Consider the following 17,506-nt stretch of genomic DNA (forward strand, 5'->3'; position numbering starts at 1 on the left):
TCCTAAAATAATCACAACCAATATTCTATTTCCAAGAGCCTGGAATGAGTATCAGATATATTTATTATTATTATTATTATTATTGTTATTATTATTATTATGTTGATATCTAATGACGGTCAATCATGATTATTTTTCTAAAGTCTCAACTCAACATTGTTCTGATGATAGAGGCCTCTCTGTGTCCCCCGCCTTCATTTGTTCCTCCTCTTTGTGTGTCTGTTTTGTGTCTCTTTGTTGTGTTAAGCATCTTTTTGTGTCTTTGTAATTTTGTGGGTCAATTGTTTTGGTCTTTTTGTAGTCACTTTTATCTTGTTTTGCACCTTATTTTTGTATATTCCCCTCTCTTTGTAGGTGTTTTGTGTCTTGTTGTAGTTGTTTGCTAGCTCTTTCTTGTCATGTTGTGTCTCTTGGTTGAGTGTCTTGTGTAGTTATTTGTGTCTGTAGTTGTTTCCTGTCTCTTTGTAGTTGTTTTGGGTCAATGGGTTCATTGTTTTTGTCTTTATATTTGTTTAATTTGAGTTTCTGTGTAGTTGTTTTGTGTCATTTTGTGTTGCTTTGTGCTTGTTTTGGGTCAATGGGTTAATTATTTTGTTTTTTTGTCTTTATTTTTTGTTTAATTATATATTCTGTGTAGTTGTTTTGTGTCTCTTTGGTTGTCTTGACCTCATTTTCATAGTTGTTGAGTCTCTTTTGAGTTGTGTGACACCTGTGCCCTCGTGCCCATGCAGGTGATCGAGTGATCCACCCGCGCGCATGCGCACACTCTCCAGAGTCCTGCAGGACGTGCTTTGATGATGATCCCTTACTTCACCGGAGGGGGCGGGGCTTGTGAGCTGCTGCAGCAACACTTTACTAACTTTGCGTTTCGGGAAAAAAAAGTCATTTTGACTTTCACCCCAAATGAAGCCGTGTGACGTCATCAGGGGAAAAAAAACGCACATTCGAGTCAATATTTACTAAAGCGGATTATTGATTAACTGTCCTAGTCTGCTGCAGCTGGTCTGAGTCTCACACACACACACACACACACCCGAGCAGCTCGCTCCCTCAGTCCGCTTCAGCATGCAGTGCGTCCGGGTGTGGAGAGCTCTGAGTGCCGCGCGCACAGCGGGTCACCTGTGCGCGTGGACACGAGCCCAGAGCCGCGCGGCCGCGACCCGGCTGCTGGACCTCAGCGGGATCTACCCGCCCATCGCGACCCCGTTCACCCGCGAGGAGGACGTGGACTACGGGAGCCTGGAGGGGAACCTGCAGAAGTATAACCAGATCCCGTTCAGAGGTCAGCGCGACTCACATGGGGTTCTATGGAAGTTTAGGGGAACGGGTCCCAAAGTAGGGTCCGCGGCCCCTCCAGGGGTCAGAGAGACGGACCTGTGAACTTGTTGCACTTTGACATAAACCTGCTGAGGGTCTCTGCTCGTCAGCCATCATGTTTGTTTAGGGACTCGAACCCAGAGGACAAAGTTCAGCATGCAGGAAAACGCAAAATCACCTGCAGCGGGTTGTCGCCCCCTGGTGGCCTCTATGTCCACTGCACCTGATTTCTATGAATCATAATGTATTTTTACAAAATATTGTATTCATTATATATTATAACATTCCTTTTTCATTCATATATTTACATATTTTCTATAGTAATGTTTCCACCCTTATGTGTTTTTTTTCTATTTGAATTATTATAATATTTTTTTGCAATACTTGATTTTCAATTACAATTTATATTGCTTTGTTTATGTCGTGCACTAATGCCTCAAAGCATGTTAAAACCTCTTCTGAAGCTATTAGTCTATATATCTGTGTCTATTGCTGCTATTAGTTCCCATAATTACTTTTATTATATTATATCCTCTGTACATCACATGAAGGTCACATTGTGTTCTTCCTGCGTGATGAAGGTTTTTCTTTCTGTCGTGTTGCTGCTGCTGTTGTTATTACTTTTAATAAAGCAGCTGCTGCACAGCTCAGTGAGACAATGCAGATACACTGGAGGTGAAGGTCTTTGAAACCTGAGGTCGAAACATGGCACACAAATAAAATGAATGAACGTGAAGCCACTCTTTGAGCATTCTAATGACCGTGAGGTGTGTTGCAGGCCTGGTGGTGCAGGGCTCCAACGGGGAGTACCCGTACCTCACGGAGGAGGAGCGGGTGCAGGTGGTGAAGGCGGTCAGGGGTTCGATGCCCGCCGACAAACTGCTGATGGCCGGATCAGGCTGTGAATGTAGGTCTGTGTGTGTGTGTGTGTGTGTGTGTGTGTTCACTCACCTTTTTTATTGGTCAAGTACGTTGCACGCACAACGTTTTTGGTTTTTGGCTCGGTTCAACAAAAGTTGGTTCATGTCGTGAGTAAAGTTCTTCTAGCGGCTCAAATGAAATGCAACGAGGGGAATAATCAACCCGGGACGTCGCCTCAGGGAAAGTACAGCTATATTTATTTAGCAGCAGCAGTTGGAATATAGAAGCTCATTACCGCAATCTCATAATCATGTCTTTCTATCTCATAATTATGAGATAGAAAGACATGATTATGAGATTTAAAAAAGTCCTTAAATCTCATAATTATGTTTTTTTTAATCTCTTATGTATTTCTATCTCATAGTTATGAGATAGAAATACATGATTATGAGATAGAAAGACATGAGATAAAAAGACATAATTATGAGATAGAAAGTCGTTATAAGATATAAAAGGTCATAATTATGACTTTCTATCTCATGATTATGATATTTAAAAAAGGTCTTTCTATCTCAATCATGTATTTCTATCTTTTCTATCTCAGAATTATGACTTTATATCTCATAATTATGAGATATAAGATTTTTTTTAAATCTCATAATCATGTCTTTCTATCTCTTATGTCTTTTTATCTCATATTTATGAGATAGAAAGACATGAGAGATAAAAAATATAATAATAATTATGAGATAGAAAGTCATAAGAGATTTAAAAAAAGACATAATTATGAGATAAAAAGACATAATTATGACTTTCTATCTCATAATCATGACTTTCTATCTCATAATTATGACTTTCTATCTCATAATTAAAGTCTTACCATTGAGATATTTTTACTATCACAGCTACATTTTCATCATGTTTTTTTTTTAAATGCGGGAATGGGCTTCCATACTTGTCAGTTTATTCACACATGAACTTTAGATCCACAAAATGAAGTAAATAAAGACTTTTGAGAATTTAAACTTTGGTACTCGTATTCACAAAGACTCATGAACTCATTTTGTCAGCTGTGATTAACTCTCTGTGCGTTTCCACCGCAGCGACCTTGGTGTTCCTTTTCTTTTTATTAGGCCCGTTGCTTAAAATCATTCCTTTTAATGTCCTGCTAATCAAAGTCAAATGGAGTGTGGAACAGTTTCATTGCTCGTTGAGTTCTGTAATAAAGAACTCCACAGGTGTGTCTTCAGTCAACTGTCCAGGGTCATGCGGTGTTTGTTCTGTGCATTGTCCGGGTTCTTCTACCCGTCTGCCGTTCTCATGGAGGAACGGATTTTAAATCCAGGGTCAGTTTTAAAGGCCACATCTTTTCTTTCTTCCTCTTCCTCGCTCCACCAGTCTCTTCCTCTTTAGCGCATAGACACTGTTTAATTAAGGCCACGGCTTTTGTATGTAGTTTCTTAAGTAGGAGAAAGAAGACGTGTGTGTGTGTGTGTGTGTGTGTGTGTGTGTGTGTGTGTGTGTGTATATATATATATATATATATATATATATATATATATATATATATATATATATATATATATATATATATATATATATACACACTGATGACAAGGTCACAATGGAGGACTTGCATGTGAGGGCGCACGTACGTACGAAGCCTTGAATGCATTGTGTTCATATGTAAAGTTAATAATTTAATATTCAATCGCACATAGAAGTAGAGTGCAGGTGTGTCTGCTGTAATGTGGGATTGTATGAATATAACCTCTGCTGTCGACCTGTCAATCACCTTGTAGCCCCGCCCCTAAAGCGTCCCCTGCTTTATGGTCTGTTTGACTCTGAATGACCATAATTTACTAAATGTAAACATAAACTGTTTACAATGTTTACTGAGGGAATACATCAAGAGAAGTAGAGCCATTTTCTATAGACTTCTATACAACCATAGGAGTCACCCCCTGGTGGTCAGTAGAGAGACTGCAGCTTCAACAAATGAAGCATAGACTTCTATACAACCAGAGGAGTCGCTCCCTGGTGGTCAGGAGAGAGACTGCAGCTTCAACACATGAAGCATAGACTTCTATACAACCAGAGGAGTCGCCCCCTGGTGGTCAGCATAGAGAATGCAGCTTCAACAAATGAAGCATAGACTTCTATACAACCAGAGGAGTCGCTCCCTGGTGGTCAGGAGAGAGACTGCAGCTTCAACACATGAAGCATATACTTCTATACAACCAGAGGAGTCGCCCCCTGGTGGTCAGGAGAGAGAATGCAGCTTTAACACATGAAGCATATACTTCTATACAACCAGAGGAAGTATACAAATATTGGATTTATATACTTCCTCTTTCGATAATGTACAGAATAAAGCTGAAGTTGTTTTCTCTCGTCCGATCAGCCACGAGAGCCTCGGTGCAGCTCACGGAGAAGATGGCGGCGGCCGGAGCGGACGTCGTCCTCGTGGTGACGCCCTGCTTCTACAAGGGCAAGATGGACAGCCGCGCTCTGATCCAGCACTTCACAAAGGTCACGCACAAACACACACACACATGTACACACCTGCACTCGCTCACGGAGGAGGAACCCTCAGGGACACGATGCACGACATAATCCTGACAGAAGTGTGTTTGCATGAGGTTCTTCTCACACACACACAGTAAAGTAAAGGATGATAAACTCGTAGCAAAGTCATCGCACAACCGCTTTGAAACACATATACAAAACGACACGACACAAGTTGAATAGACGGGTGACATTTACGACATTTTCACATTACTTTATTAAAAGTGTCAAAATAACTGTCACTGTTTGAAACCAGGTCGTGCCGGAGAAACATTGCACCATAACGAGGACGAATCACGGATCTAGAATGCACTGTTTCTATTTGATGGAAGCCAAGACATGACTTGGGTTTTAAATATAAAATATAACATATCTATCTGCAGGTGGCGGACCGCAGCCCGGTGCCGGTGGTTCTGTACAGCGTGCCGGCCAACACGGGGCTGGAGCTGCCGCTGGACGCCGTGGCGACGCTGGCTCAGCACCCGAACATCGTGGGCCTGAAAGACAGCGGAGGAGACGTGAGCGGCGCGCTTTGACCTTGTTTGTTTGTTGTTTCCTTCCTCCCGGTCACCTGTGGCCGCCGTGCAGGCGTCGCTATAAACGTTATCAGTGAAGGGTGTGGGGGTCTTTCTCCCAGGAGACCGCTGTTCGCATCCCGCGTGGAACGAGAAGTCAAAGGTCATTTGTTTGTCATTAAGTAACGCCGCTTCCGTCGTTATTTTAACTCCAAAGCCACCACCTTTTCCTTAACCTAACTCAGTATTTCACAATGTTTATTTTGAAAAGGCCGTATGCATGTAACAAGCGGGGAAGTGACACGTGTGAAAATAAATACAATCGTTCCACGAGGATGCAGCGGCCACCCCGACACTCCCTCGACCTGACAGCTGATGTCCGTGTAATGCCTCAGGCTCATTCACCAGTATTACAAAGTAAGAGTGCCGTAAAAGTCAGATTATAAACCGCTACTACCTTTGGTGGTTGTCCCCGCTAGCTCCCTGCTGTAGCTAGCTAGCGCTGCCACTAGCTCCCCGCTGTAGCCAGCTCCCTGCTGTAGCCAGCTCCCTGCTAGCAGCAGCGCTAGCTGGCTACAGCTGGGAGCTAGCGGGGAACTAGCTGGCTACAGCTGGGAGCGAGCTGGCTACAGCTGGGAGCTAGCGGGGAGCTAGCTGGCTACAGCTGGGAGCTAGCTGGCTACAGCTGGGAGCTAGCGGGGAGCTAGCTGGCTACAGCTGGGAGCTAGTGGGGAGCTAGTGGGGAGCTAGTGGCAGCCAGGTAGCGTTGCCGCTAGCTCCCTACTGTAGCCAGCTCCCTGCTAGCAGCAGCGCTACCTGGCTACAGTGGGGAGCTAGCAGCAGCACTACCTGGCTACAGTGGGGAGCTAGCGGCAGCACTACCTGGCTACAGTGGGGAGCTAGCGGCAGCACTACCTGGCTACAGAGGGGAGCTAGCGGGGACAACCACCGAAGGTAGTAGCGGCTTATGAACATTTAAATTTTTTTAATTCTGTGACAAGTCAATGCAGATATCTTGAGCCATGTTGTCGCCGGGTGTCTGTGAGCGGTGACCCGGCTGCTGTGGAGCAGAGCGTGGTGTCTGCTGCACAACCTAAAACTTAAGTGTGTGCGTCTGTACTTTTATCCTTCTGGGTTTTGTTGCAGGGTCACTTGTTGGGAAGCGGGGGGAAAAAAGCAGAGTTTGCTCTCGTCGAGCCCTTAATACCTTTTTCGTCTGTGTGGGAAGTGTCTGCAAGACGTTGCACCGATGGATTTGTGATTTGGGAGACGGCATATAGTTTGTCCACTCGCTGGGAGACGGCAGCGTGGGCGTAGTTCAAGCACACGGCGGCCCGGCTCGGTGGTGGGCGGCAAGAGGACGAACACAGAAAACAAGGGGTGAAGGGTCAACCGGAGGAAGGCAGACGAAGTTGCAGAAAGATTATTCAGAGCATGAGTGGCGAACAGATTTCCCCGCATCAGACACTTTCTGCTATTTGGCAGATTACTTTTATATAAAAAAATAAATGTCTCATCTGGAGTTGAATCTTGTTATATTTTGGCCCCCAAAAGTAAATTAAGTACATATTTCCAGACCACATGATTGGTTGTGCGGAAACTTTATTCTCTTTTATTTGTGTGTCTGTGTGCATGAAATCAGCCACATTTAGTCTAACTTAACTAACATGTGCTTTAAATTGCGGATTAATCTGTTGATTTGAATTATTATTATATCCATCTTAGCAAATGGTGTAACATCTGTGTTTTTTCGAAAAGTCCAAGATGGCGTCCTTCAAACGGTTCTGTGTCCAAGCGGCCCGTCCGCCTACGTTAGCTACCGAGCTAACTAGCGAGCCGTCCGCGTTTCGCAGCTACCACAACATTTTGATCGCGAGGCGATGCTCCAATATATCTTTTACAAGGAATATATTCAACTACGTTTATTTGTAAAGAGAAGGAACCATCAGGGAGAGGCTTGCCAGCTGGCGGGCTCAGTCGCGTCGCGGGTTTGAATCCCGCTCGAGACGCTTCAACGTCCCGCACTTCAGATCTCGGAGGTTTTTCTAAAAGGCCACTCGGCTCAACCTCTGCGTCTTTTTAACGGTTCTCCTCTCATAAATCATCCCAAGTTCCACCTCGTCTCCCGCAGTCTGAGTTCCTCCTTCCCACGCTGTCGCACGTGCACATCCTGTGTTTCTGGCTCCCGGCCCGGGCGCCAGACGTGTGAATCTACGAGGGCGTTGTTGCGAGGAGGCGTCATCGTTTTAGTTGTTTTTTTTTGCACGTCAACCAAAATCGTTTTGTTCAACCCGAGCAATTAAAAAACAGTCACAGCGATCTTTAACGGCTCGCACCTTTTAAAAAAACACAGCTATGACCACCTGAATATGACACGAGCGTCGAGGTAAAGCATCTAATTGACATTTTATTGACAGAGTTGATTTCAGACGACGCGCTGAAGCGATTAAAGATATCGCTCATGTTCTTTCAGTGGAAAAACTATTCATAATTCTAATTGAAATGCTTTATTACTTTCTTTTTATAGACTCAAGAGCTCTGCATTTCACCTACATGTGAATATGTGTGTATATGAAATATATATGTATTCCTAAACTGTGAGATCTGTTGGCTCAAGGCAATGCACAGCAAGATGGAGCTGCATGAAGAAGGCGTGATATGGCGTGGAGGGACGACCCGGCTCGGGTCATGTTTATGGCCTCTTCTGAAATTAAAAAGTATTACACGGCGTGTTGAGGGAGAACGGATCCCACCCTCAGGTCCAAGAGGAGTTTCACTGAAGCCAATGAGCACCAATCACACATTCTTGGAGCTTTTTTAGATTTTTTTAATAGAATTAAAAGAAGAAGTAAAGACTACGAATGACTAAGCTATGTTCATTTATTCTGCAAAAGCAAAGTGCACAACTTTTTTCTTCTTGTCCATCCGTTGGACAACCAGAAAGTGAAGCTTTCCAACATATATTTAAATCTAGTTTCATGCGTAAAGTTACGTAGCACTCTCACACTGGAGAAGGTTTGCAATAGATTGTTAAGAGAAATTATTAGAGTAGAAACATTACATGAAATAATATCACCGTCTCGTGTTTTTAGTCAGGAACCAAAGCGCTGGGACAAATTCAAAATGAAGACAGTCCCTAAACTTTAACATCTCGAAAAAGACGGAAATCAGATTTTTTTTATTTTTATTTGTTCATATTCCACACAGTTGCCCTGAGGCAACAAAAAAAAGGAATAATTTAAACAAATAACCTGCGGGTGCCTTTTAGTGATTGATGCGTAAGTCAGGAATCTTCAGTGGAGGGTTAATAATCACACACAGCAGGCTAATGACAATAATGAGACTTTAAAATGAAATTAACAATAAAAGCACACACACACACACACACACACACACACACACACTGGGAGCTGTATTGAAATAGCCAGAGTGCTGCAGCTTTCAGGAGCTCCTACAACCCGATTGACTGACTGATCAATTGCAGCCCGCGTGTTTGAAATGACTGATACAGGAAGCTGATTGACACCTCGGCGGTTTTAAAAATAGCCCCCTCGGCGGGGAGGGGGGAGGGATGGGGGGATGAGGGGGGTGAGGATGGGGGGGGGTTTTCCCTGCGGAGTCGTCGGGTTTCATGTGCAGGAGTCGTCGTGAGCTCTTTTTTTTTTTTTCCCCCTTTTGAACATTCATTTTGATTCTGACGCTTCGTATCTGGACGGACAAAAGAGAATTAAAGTAGGCACAACAAAATAGGAAGCTCATCAATTATTCATGAGTCTTCCCTCTCCTCCTCCCTTTTGAAGATGATTCCTTTTGCTTCTCACTTGGGACTTGTTCCCTCTCTCTCTCTCTCTCTCTCTCTTTCTCTTCTTCTCCCGTTTGGGATTTTGCCCGACTCCCTCCTCCCTAAAACCTCCATCACGTTAAGAGTCGACGCTCGTCTCAATTTGAGCGATTTGTTTACTTTGCTGTCGTCTCTTGTGACAGCGTCTCCAGGGATATATATTTATATATAAAATGAAAAAAACTACACCAGATATTAGTCCTGACAGCAGGGAGGAGTGATGGCGATGAAACGGTCCTGATGTTTTATCGCTCTCTCTCTCTCTCTCTCTCTCTCTCTCTCTCTCTCTCTCTCTCTCTCCTCAGATCTCTCGGATCGGCCTGATTGTTCACAAAACCCAAACGGAGGATTTCCAGGTGTTAGCGGGCTCAGCGGGGTTCCTCATGGCCGCCTACAGTGTTGGTAAGAAGCCCTAAACCGGGGACTAAAGGTGCCGTTGTTCCTCACCGGGAGCCGTCAGCTTTGTTTTATTATTATTATCGTTTTTCTAATCTCCAACCAAAGTTGAGAAATTGTCTTTTATTGTCTTTTTCTATTTCTCTCACATCACCAAGACGTCCACGCGATTCACGTAAGGAGTGTTTTCTGCAACCGCCGCCTATCGGGTGGTCAACGTCTGTCCTTTCTACCCATAAGCCATTGCGCTCTGGTGTCACTTCCTGTGGTTGTTTTCACATTTCGACCCACTCTCCACGACGGACAGAGAATTTTCGGGACGTCGCCCAGAATTTGAGTTGCACAAGATTTCACGTCCTAAACACGTCCTCCTCTTTTTTTTGGATTGGTTTTAATTTAATTTAACTATAAAAAATCAATTAGCGAAGGAGGGGAAATTACTTGAAAGAATTAATCCATCACAAAGTAGATTAAGTCAACTCTGATTAATTTGCTGAAGTTGCATCATCATTGCGTCCGTGGGAACTGTTTTAACAACTTTCAGACTTAATGAGTGATGAACGATAATGAAACGCACCGGCTGCAGGACTGGAAAACTGAAAATGAGCAAATATTGATGTTGAAGGAAAGAAAAGTATGAATTTGGTCATGTTTTGGACCATCTTGTATTTTGGCCGTCGCCATCTTGCATTTTGGCCGTCGCCATCTTGGTTTTTGACGTGGCGATCTTGTATTTTGGCCGTCGCCATTTTGGGTTTTGACAGTAGCGATCTTGTATTTTGTCCATCGCCATCTTTGTTTTTGACAGTAGCAATCTTGTACTTTGGCCGGCGCCATCTTGTTTTTGGACCGTGGTGATCTTGTATTTTGACCGTCGCCATCTTGTTTTTTGACCATGGCGATCTTGTACTTTGGCCGTCGCCATGTTGTTTTTTGACAGTAGCGATCTTGTATTTTGGCCGTCGCCATCTTGTTTTTGGACCGTGGCGATCTTGTATTTTGGCCGTCGCCATATTGTTTTTTTGCCCGTGGCGATCTTGTATTTTCACAGTCGCCATCTTGTTTTTTGACCGTGGCCATCTTATATTTTGGCCGTCGCCATCTTGCGTTTTTGCCGTCGCCATCTTGGTTTTTGACGTGGCGATCTTGTATTTTGGCCGTCGCCATTTTGGGTTTTGACAGTAGCGATCTTGTATTTTGTCCATCGCCATCTTTGTTTTTGAATGTAGCGATCTTGTACTTTGGCCGTCGCCATCTTGTTTTTGGACCGTGGCGATCTTGTATTTTCACAGTCGCCATCTTGTTTTTGGACCGTGGCGATCTTGTATTTTGGCCGGCGCCATCTTGTTTTTTGACCGTGGCGATCTTGTATTTTCAAAGTCGCCATCTTGTTTTTTGACCGTGGCCATCTTGTATTTTGTCCGCTGCCACACACACACACACACACACACACACACACACACACACACACACACACACACACACACACACACAACTTCAGCTTTTTCTTTTTAATCATTGGACCGTGCAACTTTTCATTTAAAGTTGCACCAAATTTAAAAAATCACCGGCTTCCATTTGTTTTGGGCGCAGCCGGATGAAGCGATGTCTTCTGCCTTCTTGTGCATGTCGGCCACGTAGCGTGTGCCGCACGCCTGGATTAGATAACACGTCAGGGGATAGGCATCAATATGATGCTCAGGAACCTAATGAGTCATGTTCTCCCACTGCCAGCCCTGCTACACACACACACACACACACACACACACACACACACACACACACACACACACACACACACACACACACACACACACACACACACACACACACACAGCTCTCTGATCTTTGCTCCCTGACAGGTTCTCATCTCCATAACTGAAATATGAGAGTAATTGGCTGTGTGTGTGTGTGTGTGTGTGTGTGTGTGTGTGTGTGTGTGTGTGTGTGTGTGATGGACACAGGTAGCTGCCGTGTGATTGATATGATAATGTGTCCACATCTCGACACCCACAACAGTCAAACTGAAGCCTGTCAGTCAAACCCTCGAGCCGCATCGCCACAAAGAGCCCAAGACGTCTTCTTCAGTGGTGTTTTTTGTTTGCAGGTTGTCAAAGGGGAAGTGTCTTCGAATTTTGAGCCAAAACCTCACGATGTTCCTGCTTCTCCGACAGAAATATGGCCGACGGTGTCGTTAATATGCGAGAACGTGTTTTTATCTTTACTCAAATTGTACGCAGCTGCGCATGTTTTTGCATAAGCATGTTGAATGTGTGTGTGTGTGTGTGTGTGTGTGTGTGAGCTTACAGTGTTTTTTCTTCTCTCATCTTTCCTGTCAGTTCTGCTGCCATCATGAATTCAGTTTAGAGCCAAAATGGAAACCAGAACTTTCGGGTTTCTTGTTCCAGAAGTAAGAAAACTTGACTCGACTATGTCGATAAAGAGTTGACGCACAAAACGCCTTTTCCCGAAGAAATCCGACGTAGCGCACGACTGACCTGCTGTTGCTACATCCTTCTGGATATGTATATATATATACACATATATATATATATATATATATATATATATATATATATATATATATATATATATATATATATATATATATATATATATATATATATATATATATTACATGAAGTGGACACGAAAGAACTAAGGAAAACGTGCCTGATTGAAACAAAATTCCCGCAGACTTCTCAATCGTGAGTTTAGATTTCCCGGCGGAATTGTTTAGTTTTTCCGATTCACGACCTCGACTTCTTCTTCTGCTCTGTTAAACTGGTAGATGACGGCCACACGCCGCCTGCAGCGCCAACTTCTGACCAAACGACACCGTTTTTATCCGCTCCAAACCGATTGATTTCTTTTGTTGTTGTTGTTGTTGTTGCTACATTTCAAAAACTCGAAAATTCGAGTTAAATCAGCAGCTCTGATGAAAAGTTCTAATGCAACGACGCATCGCTCAATTTAACGATCTAAAATAGAAATATCTTCCCCTTTAGGTGGAGGAAAGTGTTAATTGGTGACAGTTGTTTTACTTCCTCCTGTCTTCTCTCCACTGAGCCGCCAGTCAGCCGGCCGACAGGAACATAATTCAGACAGAAAATCGGCAGCCGCCGGCTCGTATACAACAACAACAACAACAACAACAACAACAACAACAACGGCAGCGGCGGCGACTCCAAGGTTGCAGACGGAGGCGGGCTCTCTGCTTCCCTCCGCCAGCAGACGCAGGCGATGAGATGTCACGCTGGAAGGCCACGATATCTCGTCTGCCGAGGATCTGAGCTCCGTAAATAAAAATAGAAAAGGGACTTCATACTGAATGAGCCGCCTCCCGATCTGTCAGGAGAGAAACAAGATAGAAGGCTGGATTTCTTATCTAAAATAAACGCTGCCATCTCCGCCTGTGTGTCGACAACGCAGCTGTAAAGCCAGCAGAGTGATGGATGTTTTTATTTAAGAGGAAAATATGTTCAAACCCCAGTCCGCTGCATCTCCCGACCATCTCCTGCACCTCGCCGCGCCGCATGCTAATGCTAATGCTGCGGCGCAAAATCACGTTTTGATCAGTTCCTCGTGAGCAATCACTCGACTCGGCGCTTAGTAATGTTTTAGAATATGAAAAAGCTCAATCCACCAATCATGCACAGTGCGCCGCAGCATTAGCATTAGCATGCGAGTGATTGCTCACGAGGAACTGATCAAAACGTGGTTTATCTGAACGCCCCTCCTTCAACTTAACGTGGGCATGGAACCAGACTGCAGCGGCAGGTTGTGAAGAAGAGTAAAGCCCTTTAACAGATGGGCCAGGTGGGTTTTTGGGGGTGTTTCTTTTTGCAGAAATGTGGACTTTGGGACCCAGAAACCCTGTGATATGACTTTAGTCATCGTATCCTCGTGTAGCTGTTTGTATGATATCCTACGAAAAGTTGTCTATCACTTCTTACATGCAAAATAAACCTCCGTCTTCTTGGAAACAATGTTCTATAATCCAAGATGGCGACGGCCAAATCCCCAAACTTGAGGCTTCATAACAAACCAACTGGTGGCGATGACTCCGCCCACTTCTCACACAGTCTGTGGTTTAAGTGAAACATCCTGAATGTTGTGCAACACTTTAAAGGTAATGCATTCCCATCAGCCTCAGCTGTGCTGTGTTGCTGAAACAAGATGGCGACCGCGTAAACATTACACCTCGTGGTAAACGCGTCAGCACGGAGACTCAGGAGGTCCAGTAGTTTGGTTCTTTCTTTAATTTCTTTTTATTGAGACACGTTCTACGAGAAGCAGAGAATGTGGCGGCTCGAAAACAGGTCCAGATCGTTTCTCGTTGTATAAAAGAAAAGAAAAAACAACCAACTTTATGTATTATGGAATCCTTCAGCTCTCGCCTGTGATTGGCCGTCTAGGTGCGGTGGGCGGAGTGTGTGCGCTGGCCAACGTGCTCGGCCGGGAGGTGTGTGAGCTGGAGAGCCTGTGTGTGTCCGGGCGCTGGGAGGAAGCCCGAGGCCTTCAGCAGCGCCTCATCGAGCCCAACGCCGCCGTGAGTACACACACACACACACACACACACACACACACACACACACACACACACACACACACACACCAAACTCTCACAAATGAATGACAGACTGCAGGTTTAGTCACATTTCTCAGGACTGATCTGGAGATCATTGGCTGCTTTTTATGACGTTTTAACTTGTGCATTATATAAAGTCCAGTCTGCCCGGCAACAAGGCAGCTTCCTCTACGCTTGAAATAAAATAAAATTAAACCACATTACGTCATCAGCACATTATAAAATTGGGTGAATCTGTGTTAATGGCTGCTTACCTGGAGGTAGCAATGTGCTACGCTACGACAAGAGTGCGTGGATGAAGCCTTCATTTTACCCTCATAGCGTCCGACTGGTTAGCCAGCTAGCTTGCTAATTTCACCTTGTTTTTACCCCACATATACACAATATTTTACTACTAGGTGAACTAGGTGAACCACTGAGGCCTACGTTACTTTAAAGCGTAGCCACACTTTACAGTTTTTTTACAGCCGCTACCCTTCCAATTAGCTTATGCTAATCACTAACGCTAACCACTAAGGCTAACCACTAGCACACTGACCTTTTGCATGATTATGGCTGGGGAATAGTGCAGTAAAGCGTTCCTTATTAGGACAAATCAAACTTGTATAAACATTTGTGAATTTGTGTTTACATGCTAGGTTGGGAAACGCGTACGCTAGCAATTAGCATCAGCAATTCACAAGCTAATTGAAAGGGTAGCGGCTACTCTTCGCTAATTCTCCTTCAGTCTACGGACTCGAGAGAAGTTGGTTTTACGTATATTTATAACGCAATATTAAAATGCATTGCACTGAAATATCAAGATTACGCCCTGAATCCACCAACAACACTAAATACACATATACTTTGGTTTTCAGCTGTTTTATTGGGCGGTTTAATTACTCTTTAAAGTCAAGATAAAAATCTGCTCCAGTATCTGCTGTGACAGTATGATGGAGGGCACAATGAATAAAACATAACACGTTCATTTCAAAAGGAGAGTTAGTACTAAACTATTTGTAAAACCCAACTTGATGAGATCGTGTACATTTTAGCGACACAGAACAAGCCTGAGAAAATGATATTTCGAGTCTCCTCCTTCGGTTCATTAAATTAAAAAACCTAACAAAGTTAAACGAGACAGTGGCGCTGAATAACACGCTTCGGGCTACAGATATGTCCGTAAAGGAATGTTAAATGTTAAATGTCAATCAAACTCCTCCACGTGATCCCGACGCGGCTCCGAATATCGATCCCGGATGGAGTGAACGTGTCTGTTTTTTGTAATTGTGGTTATTGATAAAGCTTTGAAGCCACACGGCAGTTCATCTTCTGCTGTGGGGGCCACAAAGAGACTGATTGGAGCTCTGTGTTGCTAGGTGACCAGGAAGTTGGGAGTTCCCGGCCTCAAGCAGGCGATGGAGTGGTTCGGTTTCCACGGCGGCGCCTGCCGCTCGCCTCTCCAGCCGCTCAGCGAGGCCGAGGCGCTGCAGCTGAGGCGGGACTTCACCTCCAGCGGCTGGCTGTGAGAGAGAGAGAGAGAGAGAGAGAGAGAGAGAGAGAGAGAGAGAGAGAGAGAGAGAGTGAGAGGGGGACAAAGTCATGGCCCTGTCAATGATGAACAGCTTTGGTGCTGTTTTTTAATTTTTTTTGGGACAAATGAAACAAAAGACGTCGTGTCAACTTTTAAAGCAGCTCGAGACAAGATTTTAATTAATGTAACCACTAAAACATGCAACAATGTGTTGTTATCTTTGGAAATCATCCCCACATCACGTTATTAGTATATTAACGGAGCAGCAGACGGTAACTTGTCGTACCAGTGTGAGCGTCGGGCTCAGTTCTGTCCTCCCTGATGTACGGGATCTCGTCCATCCTGAGAAACACTGAGTCGCTGGGACTCTTCTGTCCATCAGACTTGCTGCCTGCAGCGGAAACACACACATAGACACACATAAACACACACATAAACATATCAACACACATAAACACACACATAGACACACATAAACACACACATAAACATATCAACACACATAAACACACACATAGACACACATAAACACACACATAAACATATCAACACACATAAACACACACATAGACACACATAAACACACACAAAAACATATCAACACACATAAACACACACATAGACACACATAAACACACACATAAACATATCAACACACATAAACACACACATAGACACACATAAACACACACAAAAACACACATAAACATACATGATGCCTCTGTGTACCTTAAAACCAGCATTCTCTCTACTGTCCACCAGGGGGCGACTTCTCTGGTTGTATAGAAGTCTATGCTTCATGTGTTAAAGCTGCATTCTCTCTAGGAACCATCATGGGGTGACTCCTCTGGTTGTATAGAAATATATGCTTCATGTGTTAAAGCTGCGTTCTCTCTCCTAGCCACCAGGGGTGACTCCTCTGGTTGTATAGAAGTATATGATTCATGTGTTAAAGCCGCCGTTTTTTTCACAATAAAATGTTACTTTAATGACACATTTCCAATCCATCTGATTGGGGAGTGAAACGTGGTCTATTAAAATAGTGTGTGGTTTGAAGATTGTGCAGGCACATAATGTGCATTACATACACATTGTATATACATCCAAAAACTGCCCTAGCCAATAAATCTTCTCAGCCAGCCAACGGACTAAAGTCTGAACCTCAAACTGCTTCTCATCCATTAAGGAGCACAAACAAGCCTCCCAGCTCTTTTCTCTCTTTTCCTCTCGTCTCGTTCACATTCAGTGAAGAGAGTGTGAGAGAGAGAGAGTGTGTGAGAGAGAGAGAGAGTGTGAGAGAGAGAGAGAGTGTGAGAGAGAGAGAGAGTGTGAGAGAGAGAGAGAGAGAGAGAGAGAGAGAGAGAGAGAGAGTGTGAGAGACAGAGTGTGTGAGAGAGAGAGTGTGTGTGAGAGAGAGAGAGTGTGTGTGAGAGAGAGAGAGAGAGAGAGAGAGAGAGTGTGTGAGAGAGAGAGTGTGTGTGAGAGAGAGAGAGTGTGTGTGAGAGAGAGAGAGAGAGAGAGAGAGAGAGTGTGTGAGAGAGAGAGTGTGTGTGTGAGAGAGAGAGAGAGAGTGTGTGTGAGAGAGAGAGAGTGTGTGTCTTCACTTTACCTGGAAACACTTCAGCTGTTCAGTCCATAGACGGTGTGAAGTGACACGGTGGGGAACATGATAAAAAAATAATCTGTTGGTGATTTGCATAAAAATTAAAAAAAAATTGTAACGAATTACAAATTCAAAGTTTTGAAGGAACTATGACGGTATTGTGTAAAAATAAAATGTAATTAGTTAAAGAGGCAGGGCATTCTTTTGAATGGAAAGAACACACAGATTTTCGATTCTGGGCTAATTCTGGGCTAAAATAAAGAGTTTTTCCTTTAAAACTTGTAAACATGTTGAAGTAGAA

At 44.0% G+C, this 17,506-nt stretch overlaps 1 protein-coding gene across 1 annotated transcript; it reads left to right on the forward strand.

Annotated features, from left to right (window-relative positions):
* Positions 1–1,065: 1,065 nt before the first annotated feature.
* On the forward strand, positions 1,066–15,597 carry hoga1 (4-hydroxy-2-oxoglutarate aldolase 1; the record flags this gene model as incomplete). The annotated part of the gene is made up of 7 exons (XM_079219277.1): positions 1,066–1,282; positions 2,096–2,224; positions 4,583–4,710; positions 5,130–5,264; positions 9,408–9,504; positions 13,917–14,050; positions 15,448–15,597. 7 exons carry the CDS (start codon positions 1,066–1,068, stop codon positions 15,595–15,597), a joined length of 990 nt encoding a protein of 329 aa, XP_079075403.1.
* Between the last annotated feature and the right edge of the window lie 1,909 nt (positions 15,598–17,506).

The sequence above is a fragment of the Taurulus bubalis genome, assembly GCF_910589615.1.
Source record: "Taurulus bubalis genome assembly, chromosome: 6".
NCBI lineage: Eukaryota > Metazoa > Chordata > Actinopteri > Perciformes > Cottidae > Taurulus > Taurulus bubalis.